Genomic DNA, 26,392 nt, shown 5'->3' with positions numbered 1-26,392 from the left:
CACACACACACACACACACACACACACACACACACACACACACACACACACACACACACACACACACACACACACACACACACTTTGGGGCCTCCTGTAGGACAAGTTATTTTATTTGGTTGGTTTTTTAATTTAATTGAATTTATTTATTTTTCATACAGCAGATTCTTATTAGTTATCTATTTTACACATATTAGTGTATATATGTCAGTCCCAATCTCCCAATTCATTCCCCCTACCCCCTGCTCTGCCCCCTTGGTGTCCATGCGTTTGTTCTCTACATCTCTGTCTCTATTTCTGCCTTGCAAACCAGTTCATCTGTACCATTTTTCTAGCTTCCACATATATGCATTAATATGTGATATTTGTTTTTCTGACTTACTTCACTCTGTATGACAGTCTCTAGGTCCATCCACGTCTCTACAAATGACCCAATTTTGTTCCTTTTTATGGCTGAATATTCTTTTTTCTTGAAGGATAAATTTATTAATTTATTGAACAAATACTTATTGTACCAGGCATTGTACTTAACAGCACAGTTCCAGCAGCTGCCTTGTTAGTCTGATTCTGCCTTTGCTGGGGAACCTGTCATCTGTTTGTGCAACATCACTCATGGGCCTCATCAGACAAGTTGTTATAAAGAATATACTAGACACCATTTCATTTTGCCCATAAGTATCTTATATGCCTTTCTCATTGCTAAGGAATTTAAAAATCCCATAATTATCATGCCATTATTTACACTTAAAATTTACAATTATTCTTTAATACCGTCTAATACCCGCTAAATATTTAAGCTTCCTTAATTGTCTCACAAGTGTATTTTTACAGTTGGTTAGTTTGAATTAGCCCTCAGACAAGGGCCACACATTGTCTCTTCTCTGTTACTCTTTTTTTTTTTTTTTTTTGGCCGCACTGGGCGGCACCTGGGATCTTAGTTCCCAGACCATGGATGGAACCTGCATCCCCTGCAGTGGAAGCACAAAGTCTTAACCACTGGACCACCAGGGAAGTCTCTCTGTTACTCTTTAACACTAACCCTAATCCTCTCTCCCTTTTTCAAGCACATTTGTTAGAAACTTTAGGTAAAATATACCATATTCTGAATTTAATTTGTTCTTTGTGACGTCTTTTTTTTTTTTTTTTTTTTTTTGCGGTACGCGGGTCTCTCACCGTTGTGGCCTCTCCCGTTGCGGAGCACAGGCTCCGGACGCGCAGGCTCAGCGGCCACGGCTCACGGGCCTAGCCACTCCGCGGCATGTGGGATCTTCCCAGACCAGGGCACGAACCCGTGTCCCCTGCATCAGCAGGCGGACTCTCCACCACTGCGCCACCAGGGAAGCCCTGTGATGTCTTTAACTTGCTCTTCTAGCTCCCCTATTTTTTGCAAAGCATATAGATTAAGAGGCTTGCTTAGACTGAAAATAGTTTCAAGCAAGAATTTTTCACAGGTGGTGCCATGCTTGGGGGCATACGGTGTCAGGCTCTGACGTTTGTGGTGGTTCTAAGATTGATGAGTGAGTTCAGGTGAGGTTGGCTCAACCCCTCCATGGTAAAGTTCCCCATCCACCTTTCACCAGATGGTTTCGTTCTTTGCCTAGATTCCATCATATCATTAGGGGTAAGATAGGCACCTTTTGAACCTGTGTTTGATGCTGTCACTAGAAATTATGTAACAAGCCATCAGAACCCATTCCTGTAATGTAACAAAACTTTAAAAAAAATTCATTCTGTAGCTGTACTTTTACCTGCACAATACAACTCCCCCATTCTTTGTGTTTTCTATTTCTATTTTGCTTTTTAAAATGATGTTAAATTATTTAGAGCAACATCCAAACGCTTAGGATTACAAAAGCATATCCCCAAGAATAATTATTAAATCTGTTTTAAATTTCTTTACCTCGTCTCTCTTTTTAAATACTGATTTAAATTTAAATTGTAGGGAGAGCTCTATAATTATTTTAGCATTAATTGAAGTTGTTTCAGGCTGATATGTTTTCGTTTCTCATTTCTTTGTTGGGAAAATAAAGTAATTGAGAAAGTGTCTCATAAGATGAGTTTTTATAAGAACTTGCATGCAAGGTAACCTCGTTTCTGAGGAATAATTTTGGGGAACAAAATCTTTCCTTATACTCATTTACGGTGCTCTACTGAAAACTTCTTATTTTTTTTAATTTATCATGGTTTCATGGAATGCATATATCAAGAGTAAAGTTTAAAGAAGGAAGAAAACTCAGAAAATAGGATTCTCTTCACCTTTTCATTCTCAAGTTCTATAATTTATTTTATGTGTGTATAACACCATTGAGACCTCATGAGAAGTTTCTTTCAGATTTCAATATTAGGAAAAGTTGATGGTTTTTGCTTTCAGTGATAGAATTAGAATGCTCAGATATAACTGTACAAGGCTTAATTATACATTCTTCCTTTTGTTTCATTTTATTTTCCTTTCTCTTCTCCCTCCACTACTTTTCTATCTCTCCTTGAATTTTTCATCTTAAAACAGGTAATATCCTATTGTAGTGTATGTGTTTATGTAAGCAGTCTAAAATTCTTTTAGAAATGAGGGGAGGGTATAAATACATAAGGAAACCAATGAAAATACATGTGAGTACATGATCACAATTAGGTTCTCATTTCATTAATATTAATTTTTATAGGTGGAATCTTTAATAGTAAATTATTGGGTTGGCCAAAAAGTTCGTTCGGGTTTTACTGTAAGATGTTGGAGAAAAACCCAAATGAACTTTTTGGTCAACCCAATACTTAAACTTTTCAATTACTGAAACTTAACAGTTACTTAAACTTTTTTTTGTTTACAGAAATTTAAGCATTTAAAATTAATTAATCTTAATTTTAAAATTTTTAGGATTATAGCTACAATTTATTGTGTATTTACTGTGTTTTGGGCACTATGCAGAGTGCTGTACACGTATTATTTAACTTTCAGACAACAACCTTTTGTGGTACATGACCGTGACAAAACTAAGGTATGGAGAGCTTTAGTAAACTTGCCCAAGATCAAAGGTTAGAGCCAGGATTTGGTTCTAGGCAGTCTGATTCCAGAGCCAGGGATCCTATCCATTAAACAATATTATAGTATTCCCTAAACCTGTTTACTTCAAAAAATACCAGTGCTTGTCCCACCCCCTGAGGTTGTGACTTAACTGGGCTGGGACCCAAAATTTTTTAAAGATTTCCAGGTGATTCTAATGTGCAGACAAGTTTGGAAACCGTTGTAATACTGCTTTGTTTGGGACATAGCTAACACAATGGCCACCTGAGAGCTATTCCTTCCTGCCAGTTGATGAGATAACATCAAAAATGTGTTTCTAAAATGAAGCATGAAAGCTCTACCTGTGGGAGAAATTGTAGCATGAAAGGGCAAAAGGAAACAGCATAATTCATTCATATTACCAGCATTTGTAGAAGTTATTTTAGGATTGACTCAGCGTTATATTGACTCTGACTTGTGTATATAAAGCTGGAAACCAAGTTTGGTGATGCATCAAAGTCCACAAAACAAGTGCTGTATCTTTCATGAGTGACAGCATGACTGTGTACAAGGGCATTTTTGTAAACTACTCTCCCCTCTTCCTTAGGTCTGAGTCAGTTTAGCCTTAAAAGGAGAGTAATAGAAAATAGCCGAATTCAAAATTTTCATTTACTTTTTTTTTTTTTCAGGTCATAGCCTATCTCCTAGTGGGCTGTAAACTCCTCGTAAAGAGAAACCGTATCTTATAAATTTTGTTCTCTCAACTTTGGCACCAGGCTGCACATACTAGAAACTCAATCAATACCTGATTGCTGTGTTTCCTACAGTGCTCCTACATTGATGCACTAAAGTTGTAACTAATAATTCTACCATTCATCTACTGTCTGCATCTATTATATGCAGGGTGTTTTACATACTTGTCACTAATCTTTACACACACCTACCCATTATCCTCCTATCTGAGGAGAGGAAACTGAGTCTCAGAGAAGTTAAGTAATTTGGCCAAGATTGTACAGCTGAGTAAGTAACAAAACTGGGGTTTGAGCCATGTCTGTCTAATGCCAGAGCACACCCACTTTCCTTTACCCCAAACACTCCAGAGGGTAGACTCCCAGACATGATTAAAAACTCCCGAGGAGAAACTGTCTGGAACAATTTGTTGTAATGAGGCCTGTTATAATAGGCCTTTGGATAATTTGGCCTGTATGATTGCCTATATTTTCCCACAGTAAAAAAAAAAAACTTCTAAACATGAATTTTTTTTTTTTAAGATTTAATTTTACTTATTTTTGGCTGCACTGGGTCTTCGTTGCTGTGCGCAGGCTTTCTCTAGTTGCGGCAAGTGGGGGCTACTCTTCACTGCTGTGCACGGGCTTCTCATCGCGGTGGCTTCTCTTGTTGCAGAGCACGGGCTCTAGGCCCGCAGGCTTCAGTAGTTGTGGCACACGGGCTCAGTAGTTGTGGCTCACGGGCTCTAGAGTGCAGGCTCAGTAGTTGTGGCACGTGGGCTTAGTTGCTCCACGGCATGTGGGATCTTCCCGGACCAGGGATCAAACCCGTGTCCACTGTGCCACTGGGGAAGTTGCTCTAAACATGAATTTTAATTTGCTTCCATTTTGTCTGTTTTGAATAGTTCAGGTGTATCCAGCTTTCTACTGTTAAAGATACCACCATTAACATTTTTGTGCATAAACCTTTGCCCACAGTTGGAATTATTTCTTTAGGGTACATTTAGAAGTAGAATCGGATTAAGGAGTATAAGCATTGCTGACTCGTACTACCAAATTATTTTTCACAAAGTGTACTGATTTAAATATCCACCAGCAGCATGCAAGTACTCATTTCATCTTACCCTTCCAGCATTGTGGGGTTTTTTTTGCTGCTCCTTGTGGCCTGTGGGATCTTAGTTCCCCAACCAGGGATTGAACCTGAACCTGTGCCCCCTGCAGTGGAAGCACAAAGTCTTAACCACTGGACCACCAGGGAAGTCCCTGCATTGTTATCCTTTGTAAAAAATTTTTGCTCATTTGATAGTTTTTTTAAATCTCTCTCTTTTTTTTTTTCCGATACGTGGGCCTCTCACTGTTGTGGCCTCTCTCGTTGCGGAGTGCAGGCCCAGCGGCCATGGCTCACGGGCCCAGCCGCTCCACGGCATATGGGATCTTCCCGGACTGGGGCATGAACCCGTGTCCCCTTCATCGGTAGGCGGACTCTCAACCACTGCGCCACCAGGGAAGCCCTAAAAATCTCATTTTTTATTTGCATTGTTTTGATTACAAGCAAGTTTGAACTTTTCCTTAGGATTATTAGCCCTTTGTGTCTCCATAGATGAATTCTTCTTCTTTGTCCATTTAACTTTTGACACCTTCCTTAGTGTTTTCCTTATTTATCTATCCTTTTATATTCTTCAGTTATTAAGACTATTAAGCCTTTATCATTTTACCAAATATTTCTCCAAGATTTTATTCTCTCTAAGTTTTATTTTTTGACACACAGAAGTTTTAAGTTTTAAATATTTTAATCTGTATGTTTCCTCTGTATCTTTTGTCACTTTTTTTTTCTTTTGTCACCTTTAATGCAGATTAAAATCCAGTGATTAAGTAGGTATTCTCTTATTTTTGCTCTAATTCAATTTTTTTTAAATTTAATCTTTGATTTACCTGTGGTTTACTTTGGTAAAATAGTGTGACATATTTAATTTGGTCTTTCCCCTAAATAGTTACTTTTCCTAGCTCCTCTGTTTATTGATTTGTGATGGCTATTTGATTCTTACTGAATCTAATTTTTGCTTTTACTTTTCTCTTTGCAGATCCTGGTCCCTGTGACTTTGTAAGGAAATGGTAAGACTATAGATATAGTACCATTTTCCCAGACTTTACTAGCTGAATGGGGCAGTCAATCTGGGGCATTTGAAGTGAAAGCCTGTCTTGGGGGTTTTGAGAAGATTCCTATGCTTTCCCTTTGTCATAAAGCCCTTTTCTCATGGTAATTCCTGTGGGAAAAAGGAAAGAAGAGAGATAAAGTGATTAAGATGAAGATTTAGGAGAACTCTTCTTATATTCACTCAGTGCTTACTTGTTTGCTCCATGCTATGTGTGTCACATAATAGGGCTGAACGTTTAAGGGACTTGAGATTCTGCACTGACAATCTCATGTCATAGATTTTGTGAAGCTCCAAGTTAATGTATCCCAGTCTCCTCTTGCCTCTAATTTAAATTCAGTAGCTAATGAAATTTCAAGAAAGTGACCTCTATGAAAAAATAATGTGTGTGTGTACATACAGTGTATAAACTAGATGCCTCCTGAAAATAGATGCTTACTCTTGGTTTGGCTAAGATATACTTAGAAGAGGTAACAGAATAGAATCATTAAAGAGAAAATACCAAGGGTTCATATCAATGGCTCACATAGATGAGAAGTAAATAATATCAGATTTTATTTTTATCTACTCCTTTAATAAGTCAGTTAAAACCGTTCATATTGTTATTTTTTAACATTTACATTTATTGTTATTAGTTAGACTTATTTTGCATTTTCTATTTACTATGCTTTCTAGTTGTTTTTTCTCACCTCTTTTAGGTATTAAATACTGCTACCTTATTTTTATGTAATACTTTCATGTTTAAAAAGATTTTTTTTCTCACAAGAATCCTGAGAAGTCGATAAGGTGGATATAATCAACTAGATTTTACTGAGAGAAAATGAAATTAAGAGAAATTATGTAACTTTCCCAAGGTTGTATGATGGCTGAGTAGAAGATCTGGTAGAACTAACATTTACTGAGTATTACTGAATATCCACTTAAAATACCAGATTACTTCAAATAAAGGTTTGCTGAGTGAGCAGACTCTCCAATTACTAGATAGTGAGGTCGTTTACACCTGGTAAGTTTTTATACTTAAAAAAAGACTGTGAAGAGAGTGTTTTTAAAATGTTTTTGTTTTTGCTGTTATACTACTTATTGCTTTTGTTTCATTGCTTAATTTGGTTTGATTCTGTGAGAAAATTGTTCTATCTCCATTTTCTATCCCTGTCCCAGTCCTCTCAAGTAATCTTGTTAAACAAATGTGCTGTACCTGATTGTTATAAAAGAAAATATTTTCTGAATATAAGCAAAATAGTCAGGTGTAAAAGAGCATTTTGACTGAAAGAGAGAATTATTTGAGTTACCCAACCAATTCAGACCTGAAATCATTTCCATAATTGTTGCTATATAAACATATATTTATTGCTTGGCACCTAAGGTAAGGATTTCCAAAACTTTCTTAGCTGTTGTCAAACAATAGGAGACTAATTATCAATGAAGACATGGAACAGCAAGGGAATCCTCATTAAAAAAAAATTTGCCTTCAAGAGTTAAAATCCTTCGACCACATTCTCTTGTTTCTGCACAGGATCACGACTAGACATTGTGAGGTAATATAATACCTGAGAGAGAAGGGAAGCCTGCCTTAAGGTGAAGAGATGTAGATTGCAGATGTAGCTATGGTGACATAATGCACAATAAGTGAATGAAAAGGAGAGATATTAGTCAGACCTCCACATAGGATTAGCAGATGTTAATGAGATAATTTCCAATTGAAGTAACAATCCAATTTAAGTATCTATAGGAATAAACCAGGAAACTGTCAACTGTCTTGTGTAAAATGATACATTAAAAGAATATTGTTTAGCTGATGGAAAGGTAGGGAGGGAAATCTTGACTTGGAGGTGATGATGGGAGCCAGAAGCTGACTTGCTTGCAAAAATTAATATATAATAAAATGTTCTGTCTGCACTAAGGCTTGCTTTCTTCCTCTACCTAGCCACCCGCCCTGGAAAGTTGGCTCAGGCTGTCTCAGCAGGGCTCAAACAGTACCTGCATGGCAAAACCATTCTTTTATTGAGTAAGGGTGTAGTTTTTTTGTTTTTGTTTTTTCCTTCTGGCAATGGACAGTGTCTTCATTGTTTACTGACAGTAACATGTCTTAGGGAGTGCATTGTATCAATTACATAGCAGATCTCAAACATTTCACCACGAAAGAATCTTTTGGTTATCTCAATCCACCACCACGATTTCATGTTTGGAAATATTTGTTGTTGTTATTGTTCATTATATTTGTTAATTTTTAAAATTAAGGACAGCAAAAGTACTAATCAGAGTCTTCTATCAGCGTGAAGTAATGTATGGAGTTGATATAGTTCAGAAACAAATTTGGTGTTTTGGGGAGCCTCAATAGCCTGCTAGTGGGTGGTGTCAGATTCCATTTGATTTTCTGCGATGTTCTAAAGGTTGTGGACTCCCATTATTGTCTTCATAGATCTCCTAAGGTTTTGGGAACTTTAGGCTGGGAACCCTTGAGGTAAGCATCAGAGTAGTCCTGAGGGACAAAATGCAGATAGGTTAGTTGCAATAGGAAAGGGGGTAGTGAGAAGAGTCCAGAATATGACACTGGGGGAAAAGGGTGTAGACACGGTATACTGTTCTTACTGCCTTCAAACCTGTATTTTACCTAGCAAACTCTTTGAGTGATAACACAGTTTAAACAATCTTAAATGTATTACTTCATCTGGTTTACTGATGGTTCCATGATTTTCCCTTATAAAATGCTTAAACTCAGTTTATATTTTAAACAATTAAATACCAATTCAATTCAATTCAATTAGCATTTACTAAGCATTTACTATTATACATGCAAGGTATCATACTAGGTGCTGTGAATGAGAAAGGGAAAAGGAACTAACATTTATTGAGTACTCATTCCATGGTTAGAATGTGCTAGGTACATAACCCTCTGAGATGGATATAGTTATTTTTATTTACAAATGAGGCTAACTGCACTGGCCTCCTGTTATTTTTCAGACATATAGGCATGCTGCTGCCCCAGGGTGTTTGCACTTGCTATCACTGCTTCAATGGGATGATCTTTTCTTGAAAAGTTTATATACCTTATCCTTGTTCAAATATAAGCTGATCAGTGATGCCTTCTTTGACCACCGTATTTAAAATTGCAACCCCGTTCCCCTCTACATACTTCTCATCCCCTTACTGACTTTATTTTTCTTTGTAGCTCTTATTGCCGTCTTATATACTATGTATTTATTTTTTCATTATTGTCTTTCCGCCCTGACTTGAGGGCAAAGATTTTGTCTGTTTTGTTCCCCTATATACTCTCAGTCCTAGAACACTACTTGTTACATAGTAAGTGCTCAATATTTGTTGAACAAATGAATGAAAGCTGAGAGAATTAAGTAACTTGCTCCAGGATAAGAAAACAGCACTTCATTTAAAAATAAGAAAACACAGAATATCCATTGTTGGTACTGGAATCATAATCTCTTACATGAGAAGAATGGTTGGATCAAAAGTTCCATGTTTCTAAGATTGAGTGCTGCCACCATCACACTGGCCTCAGGGGAAATGTTCCATTGTTAATACCGTGGCCTGGGTGTGTACCTAGAATCCTGACTTGCATTTCTCTGCCAGCACAGCTAAGGCAAGGCATTAAGGGGCAAATAAGTCATTACTAAAGGCTGAGGGACAACAAAAGTTGTTGAATTAAACAGAGAGTAACATGGAAATAGATAAACTGATTGAAAGATTTCAGCTTCATCTTCAGGATGGATGGCCCAGTTTTGTGACTGTGCAACCTCGGGAGTTCCTGTTAATCCCTCCTTGCCTCCTCCCACTTTCTAAAAGGAGCTTCATGATGCATCAATCACCATTTAATTAGGAAGACTTCATGTAAGGGTTTGCCTGTGCTGTGTCAGGCACGAATCCTACCTGACACCAGGCAGGGCCAGGGCTTGTTTTAACATAAAGAGTTTAGAGCCTATTAGAGAGCTCAGGCAAGTGTTAGGGAGAATGCTTTTCCTCTCACCTGCCTTTTTGTACATAGAAGCACTTTCCTTGAGTAATTCTGGCCTCTTTCCTTAGCCCATAATTAGACTCCCAAGGGGGTGGAAGTGACATTTGTTTGATGGGATTGGGAGAGAGAACTGGTTACTTCTGGGTCCTCTCTCTTTGGGACCTGCTTATCTACACTGAATGATCTTTGTGATCTGCTTTCTGTCACATAGCAAACTTAGCCTCTGAAGGGGGAGACTTGCAGCCTTGGGGGACAAGTTCAATACAGGGATGTCAGGGATCCACAGGACTCTCTTCAACATCATCTTATCAATAACAGAGAAAGTATTTTTTTTCTACTTGTCTGACTTCTGTGCCTATTTTTCAGTTAGTTCCTAATTGTGGTAGGCAAAAAGCGTTGTTATTTATTGGGTCCTTCAAACTCCAAGCAAGTACATAAATAATTATAACATGAGCTATAGTAAAATAGGTGGTGTATTAGTCTGCATAGGATAGGCAATGCTGCAGTAACAAACAAGGTACAAAATTCTCAATGACTAGATGCAATAAAAGTTTATTTATCCCTCATGTCACAATCCAGTGTGAGTTAGCTGGCTGTGCCATACAGAATATGTAGTTTCTAGGGTCACTGCAACAGGAAAAGAGAGAGGGAGGAGGAGGACACTAGTTCTCTCTCTTTTAAAAAAAAATTTTTTATTGAAGTGTAGTTGATTTACAATGCTGTGATAGTTTCTGCTGTACAACAAAGTGAATCACTTATACATACACACATATCAACTTTTTTTGTTTTAAGAATCTTTCCCCATGTAGGTCATTACAGAGTATTGAGTAGAGTTCCCTGTGCTATACAGTAGGTTCTTATTAGTTATCTATTTTATATATAGTAGTGAATATATGTCAATCCCAATCTCCCAACTTATCCCTCCCCATACCCCCTGCCAGGACACTAGTTCTTAAGTGCATTGCCCTGGAGTGATACCCAGCACTTCTGCTGAACGTAGACATAACTGGTCACATGGCTTCAAACAACTGCAAAGGAGGCTGGGAAATGTAAAGGATCACATGGATACTTGGGGAGCACAAACTCTGTCTGCTATCGGTGGATTCAGAATAGCCAGGGAAGGTCCAAGGGAGCAGAGTAGGGCAGAACAGGGGATGAGCAGTACCCAGAGTATATTTTGCCTCTTTCATAGTTTTCTCAAAGCCAGATATTCTGTCTGAAATTTATCTATACAATCTCTTCAGAATCCAATGCCATCAAGCCATTTACAAAATTACTTAAATTACTTAATAGGAAAATTGTGGGGTTTTGCCATTAAGTGCACATTTTACCTGGGTTCTTCTGGAGACAGTATGCTCTTGGCTATATTGTATATATAGTATCTTCATTTTATTATGTACTGTATTTTTAATGATTTTAAAAGTGAGTATTTTGGGTACACAATATTTTTGAATACTTTGCACTTTTTAGCACTCTTCAAATCACATAAAATAGAGCATGTGGAAAGGAGGGCCTCTGGAGTGTGGAGTTCCAAACTTTGGAGAAGCTGCTGGCCTCACTGAATGCTGGAACAACCTCCCGAAGGCACAGCTGAAGCAACAGCTCAGATATAATTCTTTTTGAGGATGGTGCCTACATACTCTAGGACAAAGTGTCTACTTTGAATCAAATAACTTGATGTAGTTCTGTGGCCCAATAAGAAGAATACAGTGGTGACCAGGCCCTCCCATCAGGAAACTTGCTCAAGCCTCTTAGATAGCCTCATCCACCAGAGGGCAGACAGCAGAAGTAAGAAGAACTACAGTCCTGCAGCCTGTGGAAGAAAAACCACATTCACAGAAAGATAGACAAGATGAAAAGGCAGAGGGCAATGTACCAGATGAAGGAACAAGATAAAACCTCAGAAAAACAACTAAATGAAGTGGAGATAGGCAACCTTCCAGAAAAAGAATTCAGAATAATGATAGTGAAGATGATCCAGGACTTCGGAAAAAGAATGGATGCAAAGATCGAGAAGATGCAAGAAATGTTTAACAAAGATCTAGAAGAATTAAAGAACAAACAAACAGAGATGAACAATACAATAACTGAAATGAAAAATACACTTGAAGGAATCAATAGCAGGATAACGGAGGCAGAAGAACGGATAAGTGACCTGGAAGACATAATGGTGGAATTCAATGCCACGGAACAGAATAAAGAAAAAAGAGGGGCCTCCCTGGTGGCGCAGTGGTTGAGAGTCCGCCTGCCGATGCAGGGGATACGGGTTCGTGCCCCGGTCTGGGAGGATCCCATATGCCGCGGAGCGGCTGGGCCCGTGAGCCATGGCCGCTGGGCCTGTGCATCCGGAGCCTGTGCTCCGCAACGGGAGAGGCCACAACAGTGAGAGGCCCGCACACCGCAAAAAGAAAAAACAAAAAAAAAAAAAAAGAAAAAAGAATGAAAAGAAATGAAGACAGCCTAAGAGACCTCTGTGACAGCATTAAACAACAATATTCGCATGATGGGGTCCCAGAAGGAGAAGCGAGAAAGGACCCGAGAAAATATTTGAAGAGAGTATAGTAGAAAACTTCCCTAACATGGGAAAGGAGATAGCCACCCAAGTCCAGGAAGTGCAGCGAGTCCCATACAGGATAAAGCCAAGGAGAAACACGCCAAGACACATAGTAATCAAAACGGCAAAAATTAAAGACAAATTATTGAAAGCAGCAAGGGAAAAACAACAAATAACATACAAAGGAACTCCCGTAAGGTTAACAGCTGGTTTCTTAGCAGAAACTCTACAAGCCATAAGGGAGTGGCATGACATATTTAAAGTGATGAAAGGGAAGAACCTACAACCAAGATTACTCTACCCAGCAAGGATCTCATTCAGATTAGAGGGAGAAATCAAAAGCTTTACAGACAAGCAAAAGCTAAGAGAATTCAGAACCACCAAACCAGCTCTACAACAAATGCTAAGGAACTTCTCTAAGTGGGAAACACGAGAAGAAAAGGACCTACAAAAACAAACCCAAAACAATTTTAAAAATGGTAACAGGAACATACATATCAATAATTACCTTAAACATGAATGGATTAAATGCTCCAACCAAAAGACAGAGGCTTGCTGAATGGATACAAAAACAAGACCCATATATATGCTCTCTACAAGTGACCCACTTCAGACCTAGGGACACATACAGACTGAAAGTGAGGGGATGGAAAAAGATATTCCATGCATATGGAAATCAAAAGAAAGCTGGAGTAGCAATAATCATATCAGATAAAATAGACTTTAAAATAAAGAATGTTACAAGAGACAAGGAAGGACACCATGTAATCATCAAGGGATCAACCCAAGAAGAAGATATAACAATTATATATGCACCCAACATAGGAGCACCTCAATACATAAGGCAACTGCTAACAGCTCTAAAAGAGGGTTTAGACAGTAACACAGTATAGTGGGGGACTTTTACACCAATGAACAGATCATCCAAACAGAAATACTAAGGAAACACAAGCTTTAAATGACACAATAGACCAGATAGACTTAATTGATATTTATAGGACATTCCATCCAAAAACAGCAGATTACACTTTCTTCTCAAGTGCGCATGGAACATTCTCCAGGATAGATCACATCTTTGGTCACAAATCAAGCCTCAGTAAATTTAAGAAAATTGAAATCATATCAAGCATCTTTTCTGACGACAATGCTATGAGATTAGAAATGAATTACAGGGGAAAAAACGGAAAAAACACAAACACATGGAGGCTAAACAATACGTTACTAAATAACCAAGAGATCACTGAAGAAATCAAAGAGGAAATAAAAAAATACCTAGAGACAAATGACAATGAAAACACGACAATCCAAAACCTATGGGATGCAGCAAAAGCAGTTCTAAGAGGGAAGTTTATTAGCTATATAAGCCTACCTCAAGAAACAAGGAAAATCTCAAACAATCTAACCTTACACCTAAAGGAACTAGAGAAAGAAGAACACACAAAACCCAAAGTCAGTAGAATGAAAGAAATCATAAAGATCAGAGCAGAAATAAATGAAATAGAAACAAAGAAAACAATAGCAAAGATCAATAAAACTAAAAGCAGGTTCTTTGAGAAGATAAACAAAATTGATAAACCTTTAGCCAGACTCATCAAGAGAAAGGAGAGGACTCAAATCAATAAAAATACAAATGAAAAAGGAGAAGTTACAACAGACACCACAGAAATTCAAAGCATCCTAAGAGACTACTACAAGCAACTCTATGCCAATAAAATGGACAACCTGGAAGAAATGGACAAATTCTTAGACAGGTATAACCTTCCAAGACTGAACCAGGAAGAAATAGAAAATATGAACAGACCAATCACAAGTAATGAAATTGAAACTATGATTAAAAATCTTCCAACAAACAAAAGTCCTGTACCAGATGGCTTCACAGGTGAATTCTATCAAACATTTAGAGAAGAGCTAACACCCAGCCTTCTCAAACTCTTCCAAAAAATTACAGAGGAAGGAACATTCCCAATCTCATTCTATGAAGCCACCATCACCCTGATACCAAAACCAGACAAAGATACTACAAAAAAAGAGAATTACAGACCAGTATCATTGATGAATATACATGCAAAAATCCTCAACAAAATACCAGCAAACAGAATCCAACAACACATGAAAAAGATTGAACACCATGATAAAGTGGGATTTATCCCAGGCATGCAAGGATTCTTCAATATACACAAATCAATCAATGTGATACACCATATTAACAAATTGAAGAAAAACCATATGGTCATCTCAATAGATGCAGAAAAAGCTTTTGACAAAATTCAACACCCATTTATGATAAAAAACTCTCCAGAAAGTGGGCATAGAGGGAATCTACCTCAACCTAATAAAGGCCATATATGACAAACCCACAGCAAACATCATTCTCAATGGTGAAAAACTGAAAGCATTTCCTTTAAGATCAGAACAAGACAAGGATGTCCACTCTCACCACTGTTACTCAGCATAGTTTTGGAAGTCCTAGACACAGCAATCAGAGAAGAAAAAGTAATAAAAGGAATACAAATTGGAAAAGAAGAAGTAAAACTGTCACTGTTTGCAGATTTTATTATAGTGTACATAGAGAATCCTAAAGATGCCACCAGAAAACTACTAGAGCTAATCAATGAATTTGGTAAAGTTTCAGGATACAAAATTAATGCACAGAAATCTCTTGCATTCCTATACAGTAACAATGAAAGATCAGAAAGAGAAATTAAGGAAACAATCCCATTCACCATTGCAACAAAAAGAATAAAACACCTAGGAATAAACCTACCTAAGGAGACAAAAGACCTGTATGCAGAAAACTAGAAGACACTGCTGAATGAAATTAAACATGATACAAACAGATGGAGAGATATACCATGTTCTTGGAGTAGAAGAATCAATATTGTGAAAATGACTATACTACCCAAAGCAATCTACAGCTTCACTGCAATCCCTATCAAATTACCAATGGCATTTTTTACAGAACTGGAACAAAAAATCTTAAAATTTGTATGGAGACATAAAAGACCCCAAATAGTCAAAGCAGTCTTGAGGGAAAAATACAGAGCTGGAGGAATCAGACTCCCTGACTTCAGACTATACTACAAAGCTACAGTAATCAAGAGAATATGGTACTGGCACAAAAACAGAGATATAGATCAATGGAACAGGATAGAAAGCCCAGAGATAAACCCATGCACCTATGGTCAACTAATCTATGACGAAGGAAGCAAGGATATACAATGGAGAAAAGACAGTCTCTTCAATAAGTGGTGCTGGGAAAACTGGACAGCTACATGTAGAAGAATGAAATTAGAACACTCCGGAACACGATACACAAAAGTAAACTCAAAATGGATTAGAGACCTAATTGTAAGATTGGACACTATAAAACTCTTAGAGGAAAACATAGGAAGAACAGTCTTTGACGTAAATCACTGCAAGATCTTTTTTGATCCACCTTCTAGAGTAATGGAAATAAAAACAAAAATAAACAAATGGGACCTAATGAAACTTCAAAGCTTTTGCACAACAAAGGAAACTACAACCAAGATGAAAAGACAACCCTCAGAATGGGAGAAAATAGTTGCAAATGAATCAACAAAGGATTAATCTCCGAAATATATAAACAGCTCACACGGCTCAATATTAAAAAGACAAACAACCCAATCCCCAAATGGGCAGAAGACCTAAGTAGACATTTCTCCAAAGAAGATGTACAGATGGCCAAGAAGTACATGAAAAGCTGTTCAACATCACTAATTTTAGAGAAATGCAAATCAAAACTACAATGTGGTATCACCTCACACCGATTAGAATGGGCATCATCAGAAAATCTACAAACAACAAATGCTGGAGAGGATGTGGAGAAAAGGGAACCCTCTTGCACTGTTGGTGGGAATATAAATTGATACAGCCACTATGGAGAACAATATGGAGGTTCCTTAAAAAACTAAAAATAGAATTACCATATGACCTAGCAATCCCAACCCAGAGAAAACCATAATTCAAAGAGTCATGCACCACAATGTTCATTGCAGCACTATTTACAATAGCCAGGTCATGGAAGCAACCTAAATGCCCATTGACAATGAATGGATAAAGAAGTTGTGGTACATATATACAATGGAATATTACTCAGCCATAAAAAGGAACGAAGTTGGGTCATTTGTATACATGTAGATGAATCTAGAGAGTGTCATACAGAGTGAAGTAAGTCAGAAGGAGAAAAACAAATGTTGTATATTAACGTATATATGTGGAACCTAGAAAAATGGTACAGATGAACTGGTTTGCAGGGCAGAAATTGAGACACAGATACAGAGAACAAACTTAGGGACACCGAGGGGGGAAAGTGGCATTGATATTGGGATTGATATATATACACTAATATGTATAAAATGGATAACTAATAAGAACCTGCTACATAAAAAAAAGAAAATTAAAAAAAAATCACATTAAATAGGACATGGGTTTTTCTTTCTCCCTCTAATGAGATTTGTTTGAGTAGGAGCCATCTAATGTAATCATATTTGTTAAACGTTCTCTTTGAATTAATCAGCTGATATTTGTTAGTTCTTTTTCTAGGAAGAGAATTCAAGATCTTTCTAGGCCTAAGAAACAATGGGGAGCCCCAGATAGGTAAGGCAATATTATGTAGTCTTGTGTGTGATGATGTATTCCTTACATTAAATAGGTAAGTATTATTCTTACCTGTCCACTAACTGGATCCACTGAATCAATATTGTCACCTCAGTTGATTCAACACATGGAAGGCAAACCCTAGGTCAGTGATTCTCAAATTTGACTGCACACTGGAATCACCTGGAAAATTTTAAAACTGACTGTTGCTTGAGTCCCATTCCCAGAAATCCTGACTCATTCGGCCTAGGGTGCAGCATAGGCTTCAGGAGTGTTAAAAGCTCCCCAGATGATTCCAGTACGCAGACAGGTTTGAGAACCACTGTCCCAGGGCATTATTCCACACTCATGTGAAACACTTGTGTCCATCCTCCAAGTTCAACTTTGTTGCTTCTAACAGCTGGTCCTGCTGTCTCTAAGCCTCTGCCTAGAGCATACCTGTTTTCTAGATTTCCAGCATGCTGGACCCACTGTCTTTCCACTTTTGCTCACAGGACTTCCCCTTTTCTTTTTTGGCTCCCGAGTGAAGCCTGATTTTTTTTTCTTTTTTTTGATCTCCTATTGCTTTTTTATTTTTATTTATTTATTTTTTTTTGCGGTACGCGGGCCTCTCACTGTTGTGGCCTCTCCCGTTGCGGAGCACAGGCTCTGAATGCGCAGGCTCAGCAGCCATGGCTCACGGGCCCAGCCGCTCCGCGGCATATGGGATCCTCCCGGACCGGGGCACGAACCCGTATCCCCTGCATCGGCAGGCGGACTCTCAACCACTGCACCACCAGGGAGGCCCTACTTTTTTATTTTTTAAATTAATAGATTTTATTTTTTAAAGCAGTTTTAGATTTATAGAAAAACTCAACAGAAGTACAGAGAAGTACAGAGAAAGTTTCTATATTATCACCCACTAGTTTCCCCTGTTATTAACATTATTATCTTGCATTAATGTGATACATTTGTTACAATTAATGAATGAATATTGACACATTATTATTAACAAAAGTCTATAGTTTATATTATGGTTCACTTTTTGTGTTGTACAGTTTTATGGGTCTTGACAAATGCATGTCATATATTCATTACTACATTATTAAACAGAATAGTTTCAGTGCCCTAAAAATTACTTGTGCTCCACTTATAGATCCCTTCCCTCTCTCCCTCTTCTTCAGACCCCTGGTGACCACTGATCTTTTAACTATATCTGTAGTTTTAAATTTTCCAGAATGCCATATAATGTTGGAATTGTACAACGTGTAAATTTTTCAGACAGGCTTCTTTCACTTAGAAATATGCATTTAGGGTTCCTCCATGGCTTTCATTTCAGTAGCAATTTCTTTTTAACATTGAGTAATATTCTGTAGTCTGGATGTACCATAGTTTATCTGTTCACCTACTGAAGGACATGTTGGTTGGTTCTGATTTTTGGCAGTTTTGAATAAAGTTGCTATAAATATTCATATGCAGGTTTTGTGTAGATACAAGTTTTCACCTCATTTGGGTAAATACCTAGGAGTGCAATTACTGGATCATATGGTAAGAATATGATCTTAGCTTTGTCAGAAACTACAAAACTGTCTTCCAGAGTGTCTGCACCATTCCCACCAGCAATGAATGAAAGTTCCTATTGCTCCACAGTGTTATCAGTGGTTTATATTTTAGCCCTTCTAATAGGTGTGTAGTGGTATCTCATTATTTTAATTTGCAGTTCCGTAATGACATGATGATGAGCGTATTACATATGCTTATTTGCCATCTGTATATTGTCTTTTGTAAAGTGTCTATTCAGATCTTTTGCCCACTGATCGGGTTGTTTTCTTATTGTTGAATTTTAAGAGTTCTTTGTATATTTTGAATACCAGTACTTTATCAGATGATATAGACTGAATGTTTATGTCCCCTTAAAATTTATATGTTGAAATCCCAACCCCCAGTTTGATGGTATTTGGAGGTGGGGCCTTTGGGAGTTGATTAGGTCTGACCACCTGGTACAGTGCTTTACCCGAACTGGGAGCACAGTGTAGATAAGTGGCATGCCCATTTTTTTGCTGACCTGACTATAAATTACAGTGTTAATTACATGTTGGCAGAAATAGAACTATCTCTAATAGGTTCAATTTTGGTCATCATATTTTAAGACAGTAGATAAAACAGTCTTGTTCTTGTTTTAACTTCCATAAGTAGTTTATTCAGCTTCTGATGTCTGGAAACTGTAAAATTTTGTAATAGAGATAGTTCTTGAAGTAAAATTAGTAGAGAAGACATCAAGAGCCATTTCTAAGATGCCAATTAGCAGTGAATTTCTTACCATTATATTTTTCTGCTTTTTAACAGAAAACTGTTTTGGGGAAATCAAGATCCTATTCGCCCTGTTTCCCAGAATGCTTTGAAGGCTCAACTGACCAAAAGACTTGAGAACCTTGCCCAGCCTAAGGAAGTCTCCCATGGATATGTACCTAACAGGTTAGTATTTGTGTGTTATCAGGAACACAAAATTTATTGAGGATTAGGGATTCTATATCTGTTTCCAATCTGATGCTACAGTAAAACTTTTCCAGAGCAGCATCTAATATTTAGCTGTTGTAGATTTGTATTATATTTTATAGTGTCTTGGCTTATCACGATTTTGATTTTTTAATAAAATAAGGGTATTATGCAAGGATGTGTACCATATATAACACTGTTGTGGATGAACTTATTTGTGCATGAAACTGTGAATTTTGTATACCACCCATGGGCGTGGTTACCGTAAGTTAATTAGGACATCTAAAGGTAATAATGTTAAGACTTTTGACGCCCATTGCAAATTTGTTTTTGGTGCATGTTTGTTGAATGACTGGACTTTCTGCTGGTTGGCTCTTTGAGGAAAGATGGTGAGGTGTAGGGAAGATGGGTACAGGCAGTGAGGGAGGTTAAAGTAAAGAAAAAAGTGAAGATGCTATTATTTATCTGAAGTTTGGTTTCCATGATAAATGAGGTAGCCATTTCTCTCCTCTTTCAATATACACCTTTAGTCAAAAGTCAGCAAACTTTTTCTGGAAGGGGCCAGATATAAAGTTGGCCATTAAATATCTGCAGCAACTACCTAACTCTGGGAAAGCAGCTATAGACATATGTAAACCGAGAATGCCTGTGTTCCAACAAAATTTTAGAATTTTTGCATCTGTGTTCATGAGGGATATTGGTCTGTAGTTTTCTTGTAATATCTTTGTTTTTTGTAATGTCTTTGTTTATGGCAATGCTGTCCTCATAGAATCAATCGGAAAATGTATAGAATTGGTATTTATTACTTCTTCTCTGTGGGCTCCAATTACACATTAGGCTGCTTGGATTTGTCCTACAGCTCATTGAATCTGTTCTCTTTCCTTCTCTTTCTGTTTTATTTCTCTCTGTGTTTTCACTAACCTTTTTCTCTGTAGTGTATAATATACTATTAATCCTATCCAGGGTAATTTTTATTTCGTGTGTCATAGTTTTTATCACTAGAAGTTCAATTTGGGTAGTTTTTATATCTTATCTCTACTTGCTCAATTTTTTAATCTCCTTGCCTACTAATTCTATACTATGTCATTTGTGGGTCTGTTTCTAGGGATTGATTTTTCTCATTATTGGTAATAATTTGCTGCTTTTATATGTTTGCTGCTTCTTTTATATGTTGGAAATGCTTATGCTATAATATTAAGTGAAAAAAATTAAATAGGAAACTATTATGATATGATCCTCTTTTTATTTTTAATAATGTTTATTCATCAAACATGTCGTGATCTTTACCATCTCAAGACCTTATTCAAGGTCTTATTTCTCCCTCTGCCTGCAATGCTTACAATGACTAAAACTTTCTGGTCCTTAAGTCTCAGCATAGGTCTCAGCTTTTCAGAGGGACTTTCCTGACTGCTCTTCTCCACATAACATTCCACCTCCTCACAAACCTACTCGGAAAGCCTCTATCTCTGTTGCATAGCCAATGCCTTTCATAGCACTTATCACAACTATCTACCGAATTTTTGCTATTCTCCTCCCAACATAGAGAAGAAGCTCCAAGAAAGCAGTGCTTGTGTCTGTCTTACTTTCTGCTCTCTCCTTAGTGCCTAACAGTGCCTGGTGCTCAGTAAGTATTGAGTGTATGAGTCAGGAAATATTTTTCCAAAGTATTGTTGTCTCTGAATGGCAGGATAATATATGCTTTTTGTTTTTCTCTCTTAAACTTTTCTTGCTCTTACAAAGTTTCTATAATGAATATTTATCTCTTTTACAATGAGAAAAATGCAGAGTACTCTATATTAAAATAATACTTGAGTACCCACTACATGGATGGAATGGTGAGACTTGGGTGTGTGAATGACTACAAGACAGGAGAAGCACCTAAAAGCAGCAGCTCTACATTCTATTAATATACAGTATCTATAAGCAGAAAAGATATGTACACATGAAATTTAGAATTAATATACAAGTTAGTTAATAAAATTTTATTTGAATAGTGCTTTGTAACTTAATAAAATGACTTATATTCTCTTATTTAATCTTCATAACCACCATAAGATGTATGATTTTCTCCATCTTCTAGAACACTCAGGTACTTCTGGTTGTTGGCAGAGTAAGGCATAAGTATTATGGTTTGGTGTTAGCCACTCCCACCTCAGAGAATGTTGAATAACTGAGTTATGTCTCTGGTGTCGTCCCATCTTTCTTCTTCTTCTTCTTCTTTTGTTTTTTTTGTTTGTTTTATTTGCTTCTTGGACTTCTACCCTTTGCCCTACTCTCCAAGAGCATCTTACCTTTGTGCTGCTCACTCCTTCCTTCCACCCACTGTGCCCTCCTTTCTTGGGTCTGATCTCTTCCAAATGCCCCCCTGTTCAAAATCACCTCTTCCTTCTCTGTCTCCAATTCCCAAACTGAACTGCCAGTTCCTGCAAAAGGCAAATCCCAGGTAAGTGCTGGAGGTTCTCTGCCTGTCAGATCTTGGCTGTGTATGTGGGTGGCAGTGGCTGAGTTAGCTCTGTCAGGCAGTAGAGCCAGGGCTGCATAGTCTCAAGCCCCTTAAAAGCATATGTGTGATGGTATAGATGGGTCTCAAGTCTGAGTGGTCAAAAGCAAGGGAAATACAGGCTTAAACCCAGACCAAGGCTTATATTAGCAACCAGCAGACAGAGCCTGGGCAGATGAACGCAGAGCCATGTCTATGAATGTCCTAAAAGAGCAGAGGTCCTTTGGAAAATAATAGAAGCAGGAATGGGACTGTGATCTAAATTAACGCCAGGTTAAAGTAGTCAATATCACTTCTTTTTCCACTAATGATAATATTTTGATAATGGAAAGATTGAAGGGCAGGAGTGATAAGAAGAACAATATTATTATCTTAAATAAAATCTTAATAAACAAAACCTGATAATGATTAAATAATCTACAAACCATGATCAAGTAGCATTTATTCCTAAGCTCAGAGGTCTTTAACATAAAGAAAAGCGTCATGTAATTTATCCTATTAACTAAAAATTTAGTAAAAATATTTAAATTGTCTATATAGATGCTAAAGAAAATATTTTATTTAAAAAGCAGCAAATTTTCTCTTCATCAGGGTATTTTTTGGTCTATTTAGAAGATGAACTTTATTTATTACAGAAAATTGTCTGTTTTAGAATAGGATATTAGAAGGCAGCTGAAAACTTGATGGCTTATAACTGTTTCTGATTTCTCCCTATGTAGAAAATAGCTCAGCAGTGAAGGGATAAACTGTCATACCCGCTCCCCTACACCTGGGGGGTGGGGGTCAGTGTTGGAAATTACTATGGTAATTTGAATTCATGCCTGTTTCGTTCACTTCTTTTCTCTTTTACAACTTGCAGGATTCAGTATTATTACAGCTGTGGTAGAGAGTCTGTAATCTGGGAGATCCCTTCTCCTGCACTGTTTTGCCAACCTTCCAAAAGGATCCAGAAGCTGGCACAACCCAACAGATTCAAGAAAGTGTATCTAATAAATAGGTAGAGTACCTTGAGAATCTCCATAAATTCTCATCTAATTTGGTGAAAGTCACAATATTGCTGTTCTAATTTTAGTGTATGCAATTTCATAAAATAGAAGTCAACTTGTGTTTCAAAGCATCAGGGTGAAAAATCAAATATTTGCAGCAATTGTGGGTAATCAGAAGATCATCATCAGTAATTACATTTGACTCAAATTGTAGTGAAGCTAAAATTCACACTAAACTTACCATTGTCAGCCAATTAAAAAATATGCAAATGAAACATTACAGGTTTTTTCAATTCATGTTCTCTTACTCCTCTGTGACTGCAAATGCTCTTCCTTCTGCTTTAAATTCTGAAATTCTCCTTGTCTTTAAAAGACAGATTAGGAAATTCCCTGGTGGTCCACTGGTTAGGACTTCACACTCTCACTGCCGAGGGCCTGGGTTCAATCCCTGCTGGGGGCACTAAAATGCCATAAGCCATGCAGCATGGCCAAAGAAAAAAAGAGCCTAGGTGTTACTTTCCACATGGGAGTTAAGATTGTGATAAGATTATTGGAAAAAATATTAGGTTGCATTAGTGGAATATGTACAGTGTACATGTTCCACCAAGTGTGGAGTGTGATAGTACTACTGTACACTACTTTAATCAGAACACATTAGATATATGTGTCCACTTCTCGATGTTATACCTGAAGAAACTGAAAATAAATTTGAGACTATTCAGAGGTGATGAATGAGATGTTGATTCTTCTGGAAGCTATGTTATATGAACAATAGTTAAGAGAAATAACATGTTTAGCTTAGAGTAGCAGTGATAGCTATGTTTCAAGGGTCAGCATCTGAAAGAGGAAAGGGAAGTCAAAGTAAAATTACTTAGAACTAGAAGTAGAACAAGGAATTTACAGAGCAGCCGATGTCAGCTAAGTGTAGAAAAATCTTTCTGGTAGCTATGCAGTAATGGAGGCGTTTATTTGGAAAGGTCAACTGCCAACTCCACCCAAATCCCTGAAAATGTTCAAGCACAAACTGGAATGATGACTATACATGGATTTTAGAAAAGATTCCTGTATTCAGGCGTAGGTTGAACTGGACAACTTGAGTCTTTTGCCATCATAGAATCCAGCAAAAGTGGCCCAATTCCTCCACAAAATTTGCTTGTCAGTTTATTAAACAAGATCTGTTAATTTAGTTAAAATATGCATGTAAATCTGGTAAAGATCTGTATCTATAAACTAGGAGAATACTTTAATTATCTGTTACCAATTTTTGAGACACCTGAGATTAACGTTTCATATAAGTGAAACCCCCTTGAGTGCTAAAACTTCCTGTATTTTTAAAAGTTTGTTTCCCTGCTTTCCTAAGGAGATTCTTTTGATACTGAACATACATGTAACCTTTTTCCATTGGCTTGAGATATTTATTATGAACATCAACTATCACGTAATAACTTAATTTGGTAAACCTCTCAGAAAGTGTTTAAGTATGAAGCACATTGCTTAGGCTAAGTGGTCTGACCTCTTTAGATTATGATATCCACTTTTCATAGTTTTCCTGTCATTTCTCTTTTTATTGGGAGAATAGTCTCTAAGTAGCCTCTTTTCTGATCTTTTGTGCTCTGGAAACAGATAACCAAGCTTGTTCAGAATTGTATGAGGGGGAAAATGCAGGTGCTTAATGAAAACACACAGGATTGTCCAATAAATGTACTACATGAGCCTGGACTTTGTGACATATATTTTAGCGGATTCACTAGAGGGGCTCAACAGTAGATTTGAGCAGTCAGAAGAAAGAATCAGCAAACTTAAAGATAGGTCAGTGAAGATGATCAAGTCTGAGGAACAGAAAGAAAAAAGAATGAAATAAAATAAACAAAGCCTCAAAGCCCTGTAAGACAGCATCAAGGGTATTAACATATTGATAATGGGAATTTCATAAATAGAGTAGAGAGATAAAGGGGCAGAAGGAATATTTAAAGAAACAATGGCCAAAAGCTTCCCAGCTTAGATGAAAAACAACCTTCACATCCAGGTAACTCAACAAACTCCAAGTGTGATATACTCAAAAAGATCTACAACCTGACGCATCGTAATCAAACTGTCCGCCATCAAAGACAAAGAGAGAATCTTGAAAGCAGCAAGAGAAGTGACTCATCATATGCAAAGGATCTGCAATAAGATTAACAGGTGACCTCTCATCAGAAACCAGAGAGGCCAGAAGGCAGTGGCATGACATATTTAAAGCACTAAAGAAAAATACTGTCAGCCAAGAATACTCTAGCTAACAAAACATCCTTCAAAAATAAAATTAAGACATTTCCAGTTAAACAAAAACAGAAAATTAATCACCAGCAGACCTGCTTTACAGTAAATACTAAAGGGAGTCCTTCAGGCTAAAATGAAAGGACACTAGACAATAACTTGAATCCACATGAAGAAATAAAATTGAGTTAACTACATAGGTAAATATAAAAGATAGTATACATGTATTTTTCTGTTTGTAACCCTTTTATTCTCCTACCTAATTTAAAAGACAACTACATAGGACTTCCCTGGCAGTCCAGTGGTTAAGACTCCATGCTCCCAATGCAGGGGGCGTAGGTTCAATACCTGATCGGGGAATGAATATCCCACATGCCATGTGGCATGGGCAAAAAAAAGACAACTGCATAAAGCAATAATTATAAATCTGTGTTGATGGACATACAGTGTATTAAACAACAGCCCAAAGAGGAGAGGGAATGGAGTGATATTAATCTGAATTAGATTGTTATAAGTTAAGATATACAGGGCAACAACTAAGAAAATAATTTTTTAAATATAGTAAAAGAAATAACAAGGAATTTAAAGGGTACACTAGAAAATAACATGGAAGAAGGGAGGAATGGAGGAATAGAGGAATAAAAAGATGTAACGTGAAAAAAGCAAAATGGCAAGCATAAATTTCATGTTATGAGTAATTGCATTAAATGCAAATGAACTGAACAGTCCAATCAAAAGGCAGGGATTGACAGAATGGATTAAAAAAACGTACTCAAGGGCTTTTCAGGTGGCGCAGTCGTTGAGAGTCTGCCTGCTGATGCAGGGGACACTGGTTCGTGCCCTGGTCTGGGAAGATCCCACGTGCCACGGAGCGGCTGGGCCCGTGAGTTGTGGCCACTGAGCCTGCGCGTCCGGAGCCTGTGCTCCACAACGGAAGAGGCCACAACAGTGAGAGGCCCGCGTACTGCAAAAAAAAAAAAAAAAAAGTACTCAGTAGTATGCTGTCTATAAGACACATACTTTAGATTCAAAGAAATATATAAGCTGAAAGGAAAAGGATGAAAAAAGATATACTATGAAAACTAACTAAAGTGAGTGGATATATTCATATTGGATGATTAGATTTTAAGACAAAGAAGGACATTTTATAGTAATGAAATG

The 26,392-nt window shown here is 37.3% G+C and overlaps 1 protein-coding gene across 1 annotated transcript in view; it reads left to right on the top strand.

Annotated features, from left to right (window-relative positions):
• Positions 1-23,252, top strand: part of SPMAP2L (sperm microtubule associated protein 2 like) — a gene marked incomplete at its 5' end in the record, with an annotated part of 35,804 nt that extends 12,552 nt beyond the window's left edge. Inside the window, 4 exons of the mRNA XM_081254581.1 lie at positions 5,805-5,835; positions 16,949-17,014; positions 19,340-19,468; positions 22,849-23,252. Coding sequence (XP_081110707.1) covers positions 5,805-5,835; positions 16,949-17,014; positions 19,340-19,468; positions 22,849-22,990 — 368 coding nt within the window. The 3' untranslated portion in view covers positions 22,991-23,252. The remainder of the gene's footprint in view (positions 1-5,804; positions 5,836-16,948; positions 17,015-19,339; positions 19,469-22,848) is intronic.
• Between the last annotated feature and the right edge of the window lie 3,140 nt (positions 23,253-26,392).

The sequence above is a fragment of the Mesoplodon bidens genome (genome assembly GCF_964165515.1).
Source record: "Mesoplodon bidens genome assembly, chromosome: 1".
NCBI lineage: Eukaryota > Metazoa > Chordata > Mammalia > Artiodactyla > Ziphiidae > Mesoplodon > Mesoplodon bidens.
Note: the sequence above shows the minus strand (reverse complement) of the source record. Positions and strands in the feature narration are given on the sequence as shown.